The sequence below is a fragment of the Rhyacophila brunnea genome, unplaced genomic scaffold (assembly GCF_057557595.1).
Source record: "Rhyacophila brunnea isolate RB1 unplaced genomic scaffold, BYU_Rbru_1.0 scaffold_2, whole genome shotgun sequence".
Taxonomy (NCBI): Eukaryota; Metazoa; Arthropoda; class Insecta; order Trichoptera; family Rhyacophilidae; genus Rhyacophila; species Rhyacophila brunnea.
In genome coordinates, this window is record NW_028232859.1 from 20,648,763 (window position 1) to 20,670,005 (window position 21,243).

General features: G+C 34.0%; 1 protein-coding gene across 2 annotated transcripts in view; it reads right to left on the minus strand.

Annotated features, from left to right (window-relative positions):
- The window catches only part of LOC147072026 (high mobility group protein 20A-like), a 67,140-nt gene extending 47,463 nt beyond the window's left edge, over positions 1–19,677 (minus strand). For both annotated transcript variants that reach the window (XM_085946554.1, XM_085946553.1), the window contains exons 1-7: positions 18,780–19,677; positions 14,747–14,906; positions 13,528–13,709; positions 13,031–13,230; positions 12,150–12,329; positions 7,034–7,193; positions 493–641 (exon numbers count right to left, since the gene is read on the minus strand). In XM_085946554.1, coding sequence (XP_085802680.1) covers positions 505–641; positions 7,034–7,193; positions 12,150–12,329; positions 13,031–13,230; positions 13,528–13,709; positions 14,747–14,906; positions 18,780–18,951 — 1,191 coding nt within the window. In that variant the 5' untranslated portion in view covers positions 18,952–19,677 and the 3' untranslated portion in view covers positions 493–504. The remainder of the gene's footprint in view (positions 1–492; positions 642–7,033; positions 7,194–12,149; positions 12,330–13,030; positions 13,231–13,527; positions 13,710–14,746; positions 14,907–18,779) is intronic.
- Between the last annotated feature and the right edge of the window lie 1,566 nt (positions 19,678–21,243).

Below are 21,243 nucleotides of genomic sequence, written 5' to 3' on the forward strand. Positions count from 1 at the left end.
CTGGTATTGTATTCGATATTCACATTCCGAACCAAAGTAGGGAAAAAGTCTCCTAATAATTGCTAGTATTAGGAGACTTTTTCCCTACTTTGGTTCGGAATGTGAATTCCAATACATTTCATAATATATTGCAGCGCCACGACGGTGGCGATGACACTTCAAGTTATAATTTTCGCAGTCTATGTAATTGTATTGTAATATTAAAATTTGCCAATAAACACGATTTATGTGTACATACATTATCCGTTTGTTCCCATTGAAATAAATAAATTCTTGCCTGATTCCTACATGTCCATTGGTTCATTTATTGACCATGAAAATTTTAATTTTTCTGAATAAATAAATATTCTATATTATTAAATTTACTTTATGCATATTCATAAGTATTTCAAAATATCATGGTTTAGTTCTGAAAGCCGGAAAAATTAATTTGCCCTAAATCGACTATTTGACTAAATCGAGAAGTGATTATTGGGAATTAGTTCAATTAACCTATTATTATCCTCATGCTGGCATATCCATTCTGTTGAGGAAGTCCCTGGCTTGTTTGACGGTGGAGTGGCTTTTGTTTTCTGAAGCCAGTCCTCTCAGCAACTCCATATAGTGTTCGACGTTCTGCTTTGTAGCACCGGCAGGTCCTCCTGAAAAATAACCAACAATAATTTTTCTGTATTGTGAGCATTCACATTTTTAAAAGGTTAGGCTCCAAAAAAAAATTTGAAATCCCAATCCAGACTCAATCTCGACCTTCACAATAATGAAAGAAGAGTTTACAAATATTAATTAATAAATGAGTAATATGCATGTCAGACATGAAGAGTGCTTGGCTCATTTGAGCATCTTCCGATCCACCAATAAGTCCGGGTGGAGACGGAGATACAATAATAAACTGCATACTTTGTACAGCCCAAACACATAAAATAAACGATACATAGAACCTGAATTTGAAAAATGTGGCAAAAAAAAATGTTGCTTTTCAATGTGTGTTTGGACCCAGAAAACGGACCTAATAGATTGAGCAAGTGGCTAATATCCATTTTTCATAAAAACAAAAATCGGTACTGTTCGGTTATACGGAATACAGCGGAAAACACATTTTGAAAATAGCCGATAAACTCGATTATTTGTTAGGTAACCTAACCAAACCAAATCTAATCTAACCTAACCTAACCTAACCCAACCTAACCCAACCTAACCCAACCTAAACTAACAAATAATCGAGTTTATCGGCTATTTTCAAAAAGTGTTTTCCGCTGTATTCCGTATAACCTAACAGTACCCTAAAATCTATTAAGGCGATTGGGTTAGTTTTTTCCTCTCGCATCAAAAACATGTACCATCAAATGGGGTTATTTCGCCTAGTTTTTCTACGGCATGTTGTTAATTTGTATTTTCTGATTTTCTTTGTATTACGTATCCATTATTATATGGTTTTTAATGTTATATATACTGAACTGCAATTATTAAAAATAATTAATATCGCACCGCGAGTGTAAAACCATAGCAAGTGCAAATTTTTCAATTTTGAGATTTAAATGCAAAACGACTGCAAAAGTCATGAACTTGATAATGTAAAAGTGAAGTCACTGCAAACTCAATAATTTTCATTAAAAAAGACAGATACCTGGGTTTTACAATACAAAGATTTACTTCCATTGTTAATGTAAAACCATAGTATCTGCACATGATTCGGTTTTACATTATCTATGACTAATTGTGAAACCCGAGCATGGTGTATGCAATGTGGCATTGTTTTTATTATTGTGATAGCAGGCAATTATTGAAATGATTTAGTGTTAAGACTTTGATAACGCATCCAGATGTATTCTACTACACATTATTGTTTCCTTTGATTCAAATAATATAGTGCAGTTTATTTTGTTTTTTTTGTTGTTAAAAGAAAGCTTTCAACCTATAATTTTACCATCTTCGACATTAACAATAAAAATGGTTACTGTTTTGTTAAGCATGAAGGGACTGTAAACAAAGGGGCCAATGAAATTGGTTCTTGTGTTTTAAAATTTTTGGAAGACCAATCAATTGGGATGGAAGTCATTTTTTATTCGGATAATTGTGCCGGACAGAATAAAAATAAATTTGTTACAGCCGTCCAGAATTTGAATATCCCAAAAATCACACACAACTTTTTGGTCGTAGGACACACCCAGAACGAGGGTGACTCTGTGCACTCTTGCATAGAGAAACAAGAAAAAAGAGTCTTGAAGTCAGGTCCAATTTATACACCAATACAGTGGATTCCAGTGATTCAAATGGCTAATAAAAATAAACCTTACAAAGTGCCAGAAATTATCACTGTCGAGATTTTTGATTTTCACAAGTTAGTAAATGAAATGAGCAATAATTTTCAACTCAACGAAAATAGTGAAAAGGTTAGTTGGGTAGACATTCGCGTTATTGAAGTGAGGAAAAGCAATTCTTATAGCCAGTTCTATAAAAATAAGTATGAACAAGAAGTGTTTGATGTAATAAATATTAGAAAACGTCAGCGCGGACGTCAATCAGTATAACCTCAACTAGACGAAGCATTTATAAAACACCTCAGATCTCCGAAGCAAAAATAAATGACTTGATTTCCCTATGTTCATCAAAAGTGATACCAGAATTAATACACCACAATTTTTTTTAAAAACTTTCATCTACACATTTAAATACAGATTCAGATAATAATTGACGTCGATAAAATTAATTATAAAAACATTACAATTATTGTAATTTGCTATTTTTATTTTGGTTTTAAATTGTATGCATCTATTTTAATAAATCATAGTTAGTAAGCTTAAAATATCAAAATATTATAGGTAAATATCATTCTTGATTTATTTAATAATAATATAATATATTATATTATAATGGTATTACCAAAGTTCCCTAGAAAAACTCACTGCAAAATTCAGGTACCGTCAAATGGGGCGACATTGAAATCGAGGGGCTACTTTGACACTTTGTACACAGTACCCACCGGAACGGTATAATTATAAGTTATCGGTCTATTTTAAAAGATATATCTATGGTCTACCTGTCAAACTACAAATACGGTAATTAAGTGTCCGATTTGTTGTATATCGGAATCCGTAAACATCAAGGTGAATTTGGTGTCTTATTTGAAGAGCTATAAAATGTGAGTACCCTTTTATTATCATCGTAGTAATCCAATGATTATTTAAATACTACAGTGATATCACTATTTCTTTTTCATATTTTAAATTCAAATTTATTGAGGTGAAGTACACTTTTGTGTAACATACTGATTTAGAGTATGGGGCGTCATTGATATGAGGTATCAAAGTAGCCCCCACACCTAATACCTATACTGAAGATGGTGTAGTTGCTAAATTTTAAGAATATTCTTGTGATTTTTTTTAATTTAATGTTTTTAATTTCAGAATAAGATGGTGCGACAGTACAAAAGAAAACAAAAGTTCAAATTATATAAATTTAAGTTTTATTGGTTATTTTGTATTGTAATTTTGGTCTCGTATAAAAAATTTCCTAGATCTTTGTTGTTTACCCTGTACTTTTTGATAACATGATGAATAAATGCTATAATGCAAATCTGTACATTTTTTTGTTTATTTTTTTGATTGAAAATACGTTTTCATATTTTTATTTTATTTAATGTAGCTTGAAACTCCTGAAAAAAAAATTGGAAAAAAAAAATGAAATATAGGGATGGGTTTGAAGTCCCACATATAAACTAATGAAAGTGAAATGTGACTTTGATAGGGTACATTTTATTTTTTATTTCAATACGTATTCGTTAAAATTTCAATTTAATATTATTATTCGGTTGGTATTTATAATGCAATATTTAGATTATTTTTTCAGTCTATTCCTATAGTCGGTTTTCAAAATATCGTAAATATAAAATCAAAATCGATCAAAGTCACCCCACTTCACGGTAACTGCGAAATATCAACATTTTCTATGTGTCATGAAAGTGTAAAACCATAATAAATATTTAAAGCCGTATTGTTGAAAAGTTTTACTTTTGAAATAATTCCTCGATCTTTTTCACGAAAAAATAACCCGGTATAGAAACTGGGTGACAGCGGAACAGCTGTTTTTGACATTTCGTGCACGTGGGTACGAAACAAAATTAAATTGAAGGTTAATGAAGTATTCGAAGGATCCTGACGTCAGCCTATTACTAGGTGGCGATTCTTTTTGGACAATTAATATAATAATATTGTTACGGTGTGTTCAATAGTGTCGGAAAGAACTTTAGTTGACTACCCCCTCCGACTTAAAGCTGAGCTAGCCCAAGCAAGGGTTCCCAACCTGGTCTAAGGGCAGGGCCGGTTGAGGGTTTAACGCCCTTGTGGTTATACCAGGACCGGGGTAACATCACTATGTGCGTCCAAAATAATGCGATGGAATTAACTAGGTAGTAGTATTTTTACACCTCCTTGAAGTGCTTCACAAATTTTGTAAATTTTGAGTCGGCTTTTGTACTTTAAATTAAAGTATTAATTACCTTAATTACTAACCAGTGTCAGGATTCATTTAATAAATAAAAAATGTATTCCAAAGAGGGTGCACACGATAAATATATAAAGCCGGTTACCGACATAACTGCATACTTGAGTTATGAACATGATGGTCATATAGCCTCCACATGGTACTAGTTTAAATGAATGGTTTCACTTTACACTTCAACCACGTGAAATGAAAAATATGTGACTGTGGGAAGATAAAGACTTGTGTACTATCCACACATCAGCGAAAGGAAGAACATGAATGCCTTTGAAGATATCCCTTATATCGTCGCCTAAATGCGCGGACCTTGTAACTCCATATTGACCAACTTTACAGGGGGAAGAAAAAACTGACTAAAAGGTTAGGAACAGGTTTAGGAAAATTTTGAAAAAACACTATTAGTATTTTAATGTTATAAATGCGTAATTTGGTCATTTTTGCCAATTATTTATTAATAAAGAGGATAGAAGAGTTACATGGTTTGCTTTTGTTTTTTTGAGATTTGAGCTGGGAGTTACAATGTTTGAATTAAAATAAACACTACCAAGTTTGTTTACATTATGTTGGAAAATTAAATAAAATTTTATAAATATGGGAAATAATCATTGCATAAATGAACGAAAATAGATTTACATAATTAAAGTGTATTTAAGTTAGCTTTCAAATGGCAGATTAGTATATTATATTAGTGATAATCGGCCTCCATACTTGCTTTCAACGGCTGAAGGTATTTGTACTTATTTAATTTTATTTTAAGCCTTTAAGTTGCATATTAGTAGGTACTTTAATTTATTCATCACCAAAACGCAGTTTGAAATTAATATTTCCATTAATTCCATCCATTATATTGCAGTGCTCGAATATTAGTTACGACTGTGTCTTCTAGTTTTCCTCCTGGTCGTATGGATTTGTAAAATTTAACATTATTTTTTTTGAAAAAATGATGCTACTCATATAAATAAATGTGACATGTATGGCTTAGGTTTTTTCATGGCTTCATTAAACGCAGTTACATAATTAGCATGAACATATTTTTTTTTGATTTCTCAACCTCTTCAATTACTGAGCGCATCGATCAACCTCAATTTGAGTATGGTCCTTCTCCTTTTTTATTATACAGTGGTGATATTACGTGGCATTGCAATATTTAATAAAGCATTAGCGAGTACTACATATTTTTCTGATTTGTAGCTCCATCACTATACAGAATAATGGTTTTATAGTCGTCAGAAAGAGGTAGAAAAGGAAGAATAAATTGACTTATTACACTAGAAAGCTAATTTGTAGTAAGCCCACATTCGACTTCAATCCAAACACAGCAATGACCACCAATCGTTTTTGGTTTTAGAGGGTAAAATTATGAATGCCAAGTTTTTTTTTAAAATATGCGCTGGAAACATTAGATTTTGGATATAACAAAACACATTGTAAGTCCATTGTAAACACATATTTTTCAGTAATTTTGTCAGATTCCTTTTCACTTCTGCCGTATTTTCTCTTTTCTTGCTGAACAAGGTGTACAAGTCTATCTAAATTATTTGTTTTGTATGTCGTGCATACATCGCATTTATATATTTCTTACACTGAAATAGTTTTCAATTCAGGTATTCAAATTTCTGACTCAAACTCCCATACCTACTATGTTTAAAATGTTTATTTGTCCCTAAGGTCAAAATCAGTGTTTCTAAACATTTTTACAGTTGCGGACTACTGAAAATATCAGAGACGTTTTATGCACCGCTAACTCATAAAGAAAACATTATTTATAATATAATAGCGTACGATCGCAGTTGATTTTGACACGTAAACCATTAATATATTTTATGAACAAAAACACAATGCTCAAACACTTGCAGTTGCACAGGTTTTGAAGGATTTTATTGAAATTTTTAGCATAGGCATTTGGACGCCAAAAATTCACGGACCACCAGAAACTTTCTGAGGACCACTGGTTGAGAAACACTGGTCGAAATTATACATTGGCATAATTAAATATACAACCAAACTTACTGCTTTCCACTTTCTTGGGCCATGGTTAATTAAATTTAATGTAAAGCAGAAATAATGATAGAGTTTGATACAAGGCAACATGCGTGGACTTTTTTGTATGACTTTACTGGAGTTACAAGGTATGAAAACTGACAAATAACAGAGCCTGAGATACAAGGAATGAACAATGTGCTTTTGCTACAGTAAATATTTTTTTGGAGTTACAATATATGAACGGATCGATGGACAATTAAATTTACTATAACACTGCATACTTAACTCATTTTAGGCCAATAGTGGAGTTACAAGTTCCGCGCATTTAGGCAACGATATCACTGACCAATAACAAAAATATCAGGGGGCCCAGATGAGATCCCTGAGGAACCTCAGATGTAGCATGGAATATTATGTATATTCAATAACAGACACTACATTCTTAAATCTTGTCTATTATTGAATAAAAAAACAATATGACAAAAAGTATGTTGTAAAGTGTGGAAACATGCAATTATATGTGGGTGGAAAGCAAATATAAATATAGACTTGCCAGGTATAGGCATGTGTGAAAGTCCTCTAGCCAGTTTGTCGGTCAGGGTGTTGAGGTGTGTCCGCATTAATGAAGTGCGACCACGCTGTCCAGCTGATTCCATCCGAGCTCTCTCTACCGCCCCCCGCATGTTCTCCATGTGCTTTTGAAGGATTGCATTCTATACAGAAAAAAATTTCAGATGACTACTTTATAACTTGATTAGTGTTATTGTATTTATGTCAAGTTTAATTTCTAATTATATTGGCTCGTCCGGGTCACTGGATAATTGGCACTAGTGCATTTAGATTTAGCTATTCTAAATAGTCAACACGGTAAAATGTTTCTATTATTTTATTTATTACTCCAAAATAACATATATTCAACTCAGAGCAATTCCATAAATAAGGCGGTTATCTACCGGTGGTAATATCGATTTCCAAAAAATATGTAGCATTGATCTATGCATTACATTTGTACAAGGTGTGTTAATGCTAGTGTATTCTTTATCATGTAACTCATCTATCCAAATCAAACCATTCCCTGTGTCAAGACAGCTGGAAATATCGATTTGTAATAACCACTAAATCAGATGAACTGCAAGGTCTCCAAGATACGATACTAAAACTAAGAATACTCTGACAAATTAACACGACAGACGCTTCAGTATGAGCACTCTATAGAACAATAACAGGCAATGACAGGTCATCCATAGACAATGGAAAGAGCGGAAGAGGTAGGACCAGTCGTGAATGTTTCAGCTTTCTCTTGAGTCGGCAATGCACTGGGTCATACTTGATTCAAAATACATCTGATTGGAATCTCCAATTCGACTATTTTTTATTCAATTGGAGATTCTAATCAGATGCATTTGTAATCAAGTATGACATGTCAAAAATATTCTGACGTCATTTGACAGGTCGCTGTCAAGACGGTCATGTTAAAAAAATCACATCTGACAGTTAACTTCCTGATAATTGACTACCTGAATATGACATATCATACACGTGATATGTTAAAATAGTCCTGTGAGTGGAAAAAATCTAAAAATAGAAATTGACACTCTTTTCGACTATTGATTAAATTATTGATTAAAAATGTCAATTGATTTAATATTCAATCAGCAAGGTTTCATTTACATTCATTATACTGGATATTGTTAATAGGTGATAATAATTATAGTACATAATATTAAACACATTGCAGTTTTGCCAGTACTATCTAACTAACTATCCTATAAAATTCATTTCTGCTTCAAGACGATCAATAGATGGGTATGTATATATTATGTCAATGCAATCTTTTGTTTCAATTAATTGATATTTGGAATGGCTCGATCCTATTTTCCTTTCCTTTATAATTCTTTATAAACCTCACCATGCAAAATAGAGATAATAACCAAATTCAGTATGTATATTATATTACAGTAAAACCTCGTTAATACGAATTCCATTGTACTGAAAATCGAAAAAAAATTCGAATTACGAAATATGAAATGTATGGGAAAAAATATGTATTAAAATTTTGAAAAAAATATTTTTTTGATTTTCATTAATTTCGTTTCCGATCATAGATGTGCCTACCAAATTTCCGATAGAATTCTTTCAAATTAAAATCTGTGCAAATACCATGCGCCATTAATCCATTGATTGAATTTATCAAGTAGCTAGAATTATAGAAAAATACGAAATATTTTTTATTTTTCCAATTTGTCAACACAATTGTTTGGCATTGGTTCTCTAGTAAAACTATGTGAAAATCCAATAAACAATCAACAATTAAATACCTACAGCCCTGAAACATGTGAGTTATTGTTTTTCCTTTGAGTGGAGTGCAGTTGTGACTCTGATGTCATTCCGCTGGTGTGTCAATGGGTCATAAAATATCAGGATTATTTATATTTCCTAAATAAAATGGGTAATTTTTGATGTTTTAAGAAAAGTATGTCACAATTTTCAACGACTAGCTCATGAAATAGTGTAGTTTATTACGATTTATTACGATTACGACTCTGAAATCATTTCGAATTAAAGGTATGGTTTTATATGAAAATAATGTAATAATAATAACACTATACAGTACCTACACCAATATCCGGTATTTTTTAATGAAAATCAACAAATTTCGATCGCGAAGTTAAAAATGATATAACTTTTGAACCTATTGATATATTTCAATAAAATTTTCAGAAAATACTTAAAATATACCAACGCATCAAATTGTGTCATTTATTCAACACTTGTCAACCTCTGGCCCGCGTTCCATAAAGGTAAAGTATATAATTTGACACCCACGGTGGCCGCGCGGCATAAGCGTTGGACTATGACGCCGTGGGTCTCAGGTTCGAATCCTGGGTCTGGCAAGTACACATATTGTTTTTCAATTCGTGTGTGAGTCAGGGTATGGACCTAATAGGTTGAGCAAGTGGCTGACATCCATTTCTCGTAAAAAAAACAAAATCTGTTAATACAAACCTCTACTCTGTGGAGGCCCATATTATCCTATTATGATCGGACATGGTCGGAAAAAAAAAAAATATATATATATATATAATTTGTAAATTTTCATAAATTATTTATTATATGTTATTAGATTAGTTCAATTTGTTAAATATAACGTAAAGGAAACAGCCTATTGATATAAAGCAATCTCAATATATTACTTTTTAATTAAAAAATATAATAAAATATTCAAATACAAAATGTTTTACACCACTATAGAATATGTATCAATCCATTTTTAGCACTAGCTACTCACATCTCTGATTATCAAATACAATAACAAAGATTTCACACAAACTGTGAAGTGTTTAAAAATAAATGCACATTCATTCCCGAACGAACACCACTAATTTATTGGTTTTATGTCCGCTGCCGATAGCAGTGCAGTGACGTGCATATTTTCGAGTAAATTCAATTAAATAAAATGCACGCATATACATTCCCACCGCTTATTACAATTTGGTATTTTTGTAAGTATCGAGACAAGCCAATAACAGTGCAGAGGCGTGCGTAAAAAAATCATATAACAAAATCTATGAGCAATAAATTGTAAAATCACATAACAAACATCTACATTCTACAAAAATATTTGAATCAACACTTATGGATAATACCTTTAGATAACTGGCTAGGCACGAAATAATTATTGTCACATAATAATATAGTGTACGAGTAGATTTAAAACAAATTAAACACTAAAACTGAAATTATTTGAAATAATTTATAAAACTATGAATGAAATGAACTAACAACTAATACACTTTTTTTTAAATGATACGAAGAAAAGCAATTACTAATATGTAGATGTAGATGTAGAGGTACTTTACACTCTTTGTACATGTAAATAGTTCCTTTTCAAAGTTTATGGGAGGAACACACTTTACACTTTCTTCTTAAACGTTTATTAGTTGCGGAAATCCTAATTATTTGATGTTGTTTTATACCGCCAGAGAGTCTTTGTAATGAAGTAGGTGAACTGGTTCTATGGGTTGAATGTGTATAAAAAGATGTAGAAGGTGCATGATTCAGGTGTCTGTATATCCTCTATCCTAACTTTATGTTCAATAAAAAATCGTAAAATTTCATTTTTCATTATTAGTGAAATGTAAATAATGCAATATTTTAAAAACTGATTACATGGCATAGTTTTCGAAAATATGGGAGTCTATAAGTGGATTTGTCGACCAATAAGACTGTAGAGTCGCTTTTTTGACAATGCCCATTATTATCACCAACCCGAACCACTTTTTTAACTCCGACATGGTTATGTCCACTCATTTTTTAGATTTAGCTTCAGGACTTAAATTATCAGTGTCAAATGTCACTTCTGACAATCTTTGAAATGGCTTGTTGTCTCTCGGCGGATCATCATCGTTCCATTATTGTCGGCCTCAGTTTCTTAATCCTCAGAATCACTCGCGAAATATATTGTACGTGGGCGTGATCTCAAAAGAGCAAATGAGTCTGCTTCAACATCACTAAAATCTCCGATATTTTCAGTCACTGGGAATATCTGACATACAATCCAATGACAAAAACCCCGAAATATTTTTTTTCCATCGTGATTTTACTTCTTGCACATGTCACTCAACCATCTGTCGATAGATCTTGCAAGCAAATATTAAATTTCATATTTATTTTTCACAGTAAAGATATGCATAAGTAAAAACGCCACGTTGGCGTCGCCGGATCATAACGTTCGGCTCGCAAAAGACGCAAATGTGGCGGTCGCGGACCGCAAAGTGTTAACACATTGATCACCAACTAGTTTTACATAAAATAGTTAAAAAATGATTATTTGTTTCTAAGGTATTATTTGATAGGTTATGAAAGAATATAATGTTTTTTTTCATTTTGATGATTTTTTTACGTAAATATTGGTTTTTATGATGTGCCGGCCACATGTGTCCGTCGCGGCGCCAACAAGTTAATTTATTATATTGCGCCGAGCCGGCCGTTTCGCCGGTCACCTGTCCATATGTGTTGACGAGAGCATGGTGCCATTTCGCGGTTGAATTATATTTAGATAGTATAATAAACAGAAAAGGCACAAATACGGAATAAAAGTTTTCAAATTGGGTAGTATAATACCTGAATACACATAAACTGGAAATATACGTATACATACATTATAATCAGTTTTATAATTCTATTTTTTTATTATTTACATAATTTTTATAACTTACATTTTTATAATCTATTTAATTTTTATATCAATAAAAACACATTTACCTTAACTTTTTATTATTATTATTAACTTTTTTTGTCATTATGTACATACTTTACATTAGTGAGCCTACATTTTGTGACTGGGAAGACATATTTTCAGGCCAAGTAGCAGTAATATACAGAAGGGCCATGCCGGTCACCGCGTACCGAAAAATTCACTGCGCGCGTGCCCGGCGGCGCTGTAGAACAACTCTAAGGTAGGTCTTCTTTGCCGGTCACCGGTTACCCCCATGGCCCCCTTAACGTAATCCAATGCCGGTCACCGGTGACCCCCATGGCGATCAACGTGTTAAGGGACTTTTTTTTCGCGAAAATTTCGAATTACGGCGAATTTCGAATTATCAGTGCTCTTACTAACAAGATTTTACTGTACAGATAATAATTAAAAAATGGAATTAAAATGCAACCTGCTGTTCATAATCAGTGTTAGCTTTCCGCAGCTGTCGAAGTTCTGCCTCCCTTAACTTATTATGCTGCAAAAACTTTTCGGTGAAGATGGGAATGTCTGTCTCTCTTTGGTTGGGGTCGGACACGCCACGCCCGCCATCCGGGACGCCAGCCAAACACTGGACACTCAACGCCCCTGACTAGGAAAACGATACATAGTTTAATTAAAAAGTAGAACTTGATGCAATATCCCATTTCCATTTAAAATTCTAAAAATTTAAAGCTGTTATTCAGAGTATGCTAGATTGCCTTAAGTCAGCATAACTCAAATAGTGTCTGTCAGTGGCAAAGGGTGGAGGTAGGCTGTTAAGATCCGACATTAAAGAGTGCACACTAAACTTTGTCAGTCAAACGTATTTGTTTTCATTGAACTAAGACTACAATGTGTATATAGTGATAGTTTTCAAAATTCAATTAAACCTCGCCCTATCCAAGCCATAGTAAAGTTGGTCTTTGACGTATTGACCAATCGCTGTAATGCCATAATACTCTTTTTTTCAAAGTAAATATCTAAATCTAATATCATGGTAAATAGTCAAAAATCTATAAAATATCTAAAATCATGCCATTATTCCATACATAATTTTAATTGTTTTATATAGAAGAATATTTTTTATCAACTATGGTTTGCTTTAGCAGGGTTTAATTAAATTTAAAAAGCTGACCGGCACCATATGCAAGTTGTTTTCTTAGTTCAATGAAAACAGATAAGTATGACTGACAAAATTTAGTAAGCACTATTTATGTCGAATCTGAACAGCCTACTTCCACCCCACGCCATTGGTGTCACCGGACTTTTCTTTTTAAAACTAGTATTTTTAATAATATTGATAATACTTACAGCAGGAGTTAGGGATGTTTTATGGGCATGAGCGGGCGGAGTAAGAATTGAATTGGCCGAAAGCGGATGTAATCGGGGCTGTGCAGTGGCAATGGCAGTGGGGTGGGTTGCAACATTTTCCTTCAAATGAGATTGCGCAACGGCTGCGGCAACACCATTGGCTGGGGTCGGCGGAGGCGAGCTATCAGATGGGTTAGACACTAAAAAATGGGGAAAAAACTATTAAAGGTTGGCATTTTTCTGCTTATAGGTTTCAATATTTGAATATTGTAACACTGTAGAATATATTAAATCGGTTTAGCTTACACTACTGCAAACCACTGCAATGAAATGTACCTTAAATAAAATGTGATGTTCTTCCTCATACAATAATCATACAATTAGATTCTAACTTTCTGAAGCATTATGCAACTCTATGGAGATATTAAATTAATTTCTTCTTATTAAAGGGTTAAGTCAGTTTGACCTTTAATCGGGATGAATGAAGGAATGCCTACCAGCATTGGAATCAGCAAGCGTCTTATTGTTGGTGTGTGTAGTGGAAGCTCTGGCCTTTTTGGCGGCGGAGGTGGTGGATGTGGGCATGGAAGCTGAAGAGTCTTTCCGCTGATCCAACTGTTGCTGGCGAAACACCCGGTACGCTTCTGTCTCTTTGTACGCCGACCACTCACGAATGTACCTACACATTTCATTACAAATTATTTAATCACATACCTATTTTAGATTGCTGTCTATTACTCTTATATAATATGCAATGATATGTAAAGATGCAAATGAATTATTATTAACATCACATTATTCAATGTTCATTCAAGTCAGATAGACAAGACCTCACGTCGAAATCACGTCAAATCTTAATCATTCTGAATATTGAATTCCAGAAGTTTCTCTTAAAAAAGGATATTAACTATCATTTTTGCTTCCGAGCAGCGAATACGAGCCAACACAGGGTGATTATACATATTAAGACTTTGGGTCCTTGCTCCGGATCAAACACAAATATTAAAAATAACAACGTTTTTGCCAGATACAGGATTCTGTCACTCTTCAAATGGTCAAAAAAACAAAAAAAACAGCCACTTTACAAGTAAATTATTTCAAGATCAAGAGTACAAATAGTATTACATATATTGGAATAATTAAACCAATGCTATTTCTTCTAGTGCACACGAATTACATATAGAGAATGTGATTATTGTTACGGTTGTTATTGCCGACTGTATATACATGCAGCCTATTGCATCGCTTTCTCTCGTTCAGTGTTACTCTAACCGTCGTCTTATTTTTTGTCAAAACTATCGAATTTCACGCTAATGTATTGCATATAAAGATAATTTTTCATGTATGCATTCTGAATGCAGAGTAAAGATAAAGTGATTTTTTCTCAAACACCTAGGTACTTTTTTACGAATTTTTTTAAAACCATTTCAGTATTATTTGTAGAAATTTTGTAAACTGTCTTATAATGCAACAGAACATTATTATTTTTTGAATATGCGTAGGTACACATTATCAACATGTGTATTATTTAGTCTCAAAATCAATTGAAAATGGCTCCACGATAATCCTGTTGGAAACACCAAAGTCTTTTATCCTACATTTCTACTGTAGAAGACACGTGGGCCAATAAGTATTAAACAAGCCTAAGCATTCACTCAAAAATGCAAGTATAGAAACATTGTTTCTTCAATGTACTAGAAGTAAAGGCTCAGTTACCTCTCTCGGTCATGCTCAGCTGCATCGAGATACTGTTGCTTCTCTTGCGCAGGGAGTCGACCCCAATCGCTGGCCAAGCGCCTCGTCACTTCGGCAAATCCAAGCCTAGGATTTGCTGCCCGCAGCGCATCACGTCTCTCATTCAAGTATCTAACATAACCTACAATTACATCAACACTGGAATCAATATCAAACAATCATATTATAAGCATTAGGAGGATTGCCAAATTCAGTATTGTTGTTAAAATGTGTAGGTTAAATATGTACAAAATCTATTCAAAACTAGCAGAGCAACCATAAATAATTATAGGTTGGTCTCTGCTGTAATTATTAATAGTTGCGTTTGCTAGTCTTCGCTGTCTTGACTGGAAATAGCAATGGATTACTACCGCATTTTAACAATGGCCTTAGGCACTGCAGTCATGTTTATAATAATAAAAACTCACCTGTGCATGTGGAATACATTTTAATAATTGCTATGCAAATTGAATTTTAATTTAATTTTGAATATTTCAGGTGTAAATTATTGCAAGAAATAAAAATGTAAAACCGGGTTTCAAATGTACTAAAATGAAATTGGGTAGCAAAAACTACACGCAAAAAGCAGAAAAACGTGAATTCCGGCCAAGTAAAATATTGGTTCCACTGTATAGTATAAAGCAGCAATTTCCGAACTGGGAGCGCAGACCAGTGCAAAGGAAGGCGCGAAAAGTTGAACAGAAACGTAACCACTGGCTTTCAGTTTGCAAGTGCATAGTTCATAAAACGGCATACTACAGAATCCATTTGTCGATGAACAAGAGATGAATTTGAATGAAAAGGGAAAAATTGATAGAATTATCTACTTATATTATTACTTCATTGAAATAAACATGGGAATTATTTATAATAAATCTATAAATATTAGTAATTTTGGTTGATTCAAAGAGAAGTATATAATACATTGTCAAGTTGCTGCCGTTTGCAACATCATATTTATGCGAAACGGGATTGTCTGCATTAACGGCAATGAAATCCAAATATGAGGCGTCTAATTCCAAAAAAGCGATAGGTCCACATTTGGTCAAAATCGAGAAAAAAATACGCACGTATTCTTTGTATAATTTTACACAATATGCATTGATCTATAAATTCCAAAGCGCGACAAAACCCTACTATAAAAATAATTTAAGTCTAGATTTATTACAAAAAGCGCCATGTCCGTATTTCATATTATTTAAAGCTTGGTTGATTTCGTGCGTGTTTAAGTCAGCCAATAAGGTAACGTTGGAAATGGCGTCTCCCATGCTATAGCATCCGGTAAACTCATGACAGTGCCACGGAAATATATGCCTTATTCGGAATGAATTCAAAAGTGAGGTTCAAATAGCGCTACGTCCAATTTTATTTTGTTTATATTTATTACATTAATTTAAGAGTTTATCGGCTGAAACAAATTGCCTTTTGGTTCTCATTTCGACGTAGAATACAACGGAAAAAATAATCTCACGTTACAACAAATAATTGAAGCTTGAAACATAAAAACTTTGTTTCCTGCAAATATCGAATTGTGGACTTGTCGCTTTTTGTAATTAGACGCCTCATATCGAGGCCGTTTACTAGAATAAAAACTTGAAAAAGAGCTACGAGTAACACTCTCCTCAATAACACCCAGATTTGATAATCTCTGTGCTAATGAACAAGCACAACCATCGCATTAAAAACAAATTAATTTAAAAATTAATATACGTAGTAAACCCTTCTTATTATTCTGTAAATGATGTTTTTTTCATCGTTTTGTATTAATACAATTTATACCATTTAAAAACGTGTCTGTATTATTTTATGTAATAAAAGGGGGGGAGGCACCAAGATTAGATTCTTTTTTAAAAGGGGGCGTAGTAACATGAAAATCACTACTATAAAGTATCCTAATTAACCAGTTCTATGCCTTCAGTGAGTTTTTTCAATTTATGAGGCCGTGATCAACAGGCCGCACATACAAATTTCGCGAGTTATCTCGTCCGACTTTAAACTCAAATTACTACCCACTGTCGATTGATTCGCATAATCGAATTTTGATAATTATGAAATACTAAGCTACAAATTATCAGTGTTACAGCGATTTTATTTAGAGTTTCGCTCTATATTCAACATGTGTCGTTAAAAATCTGCAGCCAGTCAGATACTGCCATAGTAATATCGTGAGGCATAGAAAATGTTAACAAAAAAAGGTAATATTGAAGAAGTTTTCTTGGTAATGTAATGAGAGTAATGCTACCTGTGAATATGCGTGGATTTAGGTATCTGACTTCTTATGGCAGATAAACTATAATAACTGGTACACAGTTTGCGCCCAGTCATGCGTGTCGGTATTTCCAAAGGGATTCAACGCGGCATATGATTGCTCTATTGCGGTAATAAACACTTATTGTGCCAATTTTAAGATTGCATACAAAAAGCTGTTCTAACTTCTTACTATCGCAAAAGTTCAATTCGTCGGCACAAAGTCCACACTGCAATGTGTAAACAGATCCGGTCGGTCCGCCCTTAAGGCAATTGGACCTAACGGGCCCGATCGGCCCTCGCGCAGAAGAGTTGCAATAAAAAAACAAAAAATTTAATGAAACTATAGAATAAAGTCAGTACAAAACATTAATAACGCGCGGTGCCCTTGTGCGGTAGAATTGTCTTATTAATAAAGGTATCCAGGATTAATATTTAAAAGCATACTAAAATTACTTCACCGGAATCATGGGTGATGCCTTACAATATTGTCAAACGGCCAATACAGTCCTACAAACTTATCTAAAGAACAGTCAAAAATGGAACTACGAACTACCATATATGGACGCCATTTTGAAAACGTTTTCATGTCAGATTCTGTCCAGTTGCGAGTCTTCATTCAGTAGTTTTCGACAGTGGCTCCCCTTAAGATAAATTTGTAGTGTATACTAAAAACTGTGAACTAACAAGCTCCTCCCATTTTTAACTGCAATTCCATTACAAACTAACAAGCTCCTCCCATTTAGTCGACAACAGCGCCTTCTGGCTTTTGCCTAAATCTTCTTGTTGGAGAGTAGGTCTGTACCTATTTTGCTGTATGGCAATTTTACCTGTTAATAGTGTTGATTAAATGTTTTCTCTGTGCCAGTGTTGCCATCTCTACTGAAATTAATTACAGTACTTAAATCTACTGATATTTTATGGCAATATACTGAATCTACTGATATTTTTTGATTTTTTTTTCCACATTCTACTGAAATTTCAAATTTTGACTTGACAACGCTGCTCTGTGCGGTGACGCGGAGTGCGCATTGCATATTGCATCATTGTCGACTTGACATAATAGCGCCTGAACACATGCATGGTATTACTGTTGGCAATTGTGCTTATTTTAAACTGTCATGACAATAACTGTTTACACGTAAAAGTGCAGACTGTCTCTCCAATCTCATTCTTCAAGAGTAAGCGAGACGCGAGGTTGTCATTTTATACTACTATCTGACAGGTCGTAATGAAAATCGGTAAAGCTCAAAATGAGTAGTTCGTTTTATTCCGACATGTTCGCCCACAGAACAGATAATAAATAGAATACCGATAGGCTATATTCAATACGCCGCATGGTGAAGCAGGCTTTTGGATGTGTGAGTGTCCTACGAAAATGAAGCACGCATTATGCACGTGCAATAGTGTGTGTAATACACCAACATTAAATGAAAATAAATGCATAAACCGAGAGCAGTTTTCAGTATTCGACGTGACGACGACTTGACACGTGTGTAAGTTTAACCCGATTCTTCCTTACTCGAGTCGGTTACCTGCTATCGCCTTACCCGTTGTGTATGTACGATAATACATGTTTCCCCATACATTTTCTTACCGTGCACAGTAACATCCATGCACGTGTAAACGGGGTATTATATTATTATTATGAGGCCGTCGCATATCTACGTGAATTCAGATTTTATCAAAAATGCGTACCCGTAGGTACCTACTTCCAAACACGATGAGGTCCACTATAAAATCACAAATTAAAAACAAAACTATTTACCGGTTAATGGTTGTCTGGGGGCAGTCACGTCTCGCTGAACTTTACTTTTCCTTTTCTTCCCTTTCGGCTTAGATGGGGAAGCTTTTGTTTTATCCGTCTCACTATCGGCAGTTTTCGGTGGACGCTCAGAAATCGCTGACTGTTCTGCATCGTTTTGACTGTCCTTTTCCATCCTATCCTTAGTAAGGTTGAGTAGTATATTAATCTATGGGTTGAGTACAGTTCAATCATAGACTAATATACTTGTTCAATCTACAAGAGGTTGTGTTTGATATAACAATAACTATTATATGTAAAGATGCGTTAAAATTTAAGAAAACATAAAAACGAAATATTTCAACTCCAAGTTCTGTCGTATCTTATCTATGGTTCTATCTGGTTCTGTCCATAGATAAGTTCTGTCTAGATTATTAGTCTATGGTCTAGATGTTCTAATAATCAAAATAATGTTCTGTCTGTAAGGCCATCCTCCCACGGCGCAACTGAAATCTGATGGAACTGGTTTGTGAAAGAGCTCATAAACTGACCAATGTGATGCTTCGCACACGGCGCTACTGAAACCCAGTTGAAATAATAATCACATAACCTCAAACTGTCAAACTCAACTATCAACCGTGTTGTACAAAAACTGACAACACGGGCGCTGCAGCGTTTACATAAGGTTATTTTGATTTTCCAATTAATATTTAACCAATTTTGGTAAGAAAATATGATTTTTCACCGAAATCTAATGATGTTGGTACCACTGTTTTACGGTGACTGGAAACTTCAGAGACCGCGCGACTAGCATGTCGCATCTCTTCGCGACCGTTTTGAAGCTGAAAGATTCCAGTCTCGCCGTCAGCGAGCCGCCATTGAAATACATTAGCTAGATACTGGCTGGAATTTTAGTTTCAGTTCCGACGGACATAAGTTGCGCCGTGGGAGGATGGCCTAAGAACATCGTAGTGTTGCCATCTTTTTGTCACCAAATATTAGTCTATAGCATAGACTACATAATATACTATATTATACTAGTCTATGGTCACCAAAAACAAATTTCCGCAAAAAGTATAATAGGTACCTACTCTTGTCATAATGAAAGAAGTTTTACCTACCATTAAAACTATTATTATTCTTGTTGACTGAAGTCCCTTGAGATGTTGATCGTATTTTTTGCCTTGTGTTCTTCTGTGCTGGTCCCTTTTTACCCCCTGTTCTTCTCGATTATTTATCTCTCTGGTTGCTTATCATGTTTAGCAGGCTGGCAGGACTGACGCTTCTATCGTTAGCGTCCGTTGTCTAGGTTATTCAATTTGATATGTCTCAAAGGTATATAGTATATTAGTCTATGTCTCAAAGAAACCAGGTAGGTGTTCTCTGGACTTCAGAGTCAACAAGAATAATAAGAGTTTTAATGGTAGGTAAAACTCCTTTCATTATTCGCTATTGACTCTGAAGTCCCTTGAGATATCTGTTTGTTATCACCTGGTAAAGCAAGATAGATTCTGCAAGATAGGGTGGATGAACCTAACATGAGAATTAGGTATAACATCTCCTTGCTTTTAGGCTCAGTGCACCGGGCTGAACAGAGAGGTCAACATATTTTGTTGCCCGGCTGTAGAAGTCTGTGTGTCTATCGGTCTCTGATAAAATGTTTTAAAAGTAGCTTCTTGGCGCCAATTACCTCTCTGCAGGATGTCATCTATGGGGTAATTCTCTAACCAATTTAGAGAGGCGACTGCTGATCGAGTACTGCCTGGTGATTCCTGTACCCTTGCATCAGCGAATACTGACTTCACCCAATTTCCGATGACTGCTCGAGTCGCAGGTGTTGGGGGGCTTCTTGACGAGATAAATAATGCCGGAATATTACGGGTGGGAATTAATCGCACAATGCAATAATCAAAATTCACAAAAAAAAAAATAACTTTAACATTTGGAAAGTAGTTTTCACATATTATATTAAATGATTTCACAAATAAATAGATGAAATCACATAAAATAGTTTGTTTCACAAAACAAAAATCATAAATCACTCATTGTAAATATAAATTCACTCAATTTTGACAACTGCACACATTTGTAAAATTGTTCATCACAAAGAAAAGGTAGAAATTCACAAATGTCAAACTAATAATTGTAGCGGCAATACAATTTATTAGAAGGCAATCGCAAAAATGATGCTTAGGTGTCAATATAATTAATGTTTAACGCAGTAATATAAATATGTGTATATTCATGCTGCTGTCGTTCATATATTATTTGATGTCTACAATCTACAACCAAATAACACCACCTAGGTATATCTTTTTCGGTTCATCGATATAAATTTTGGTAAATGTGGCGCAGATGCCGTTATAAGATTGTATAAGTATCATTTTTGAACTTAACCTAACCTAACCTATTCTAACGTAATCTAACCTAATATAACTTAACCTAACCTAACCCAACTTAACCTAACCCAACCTAACCTGACCTGACC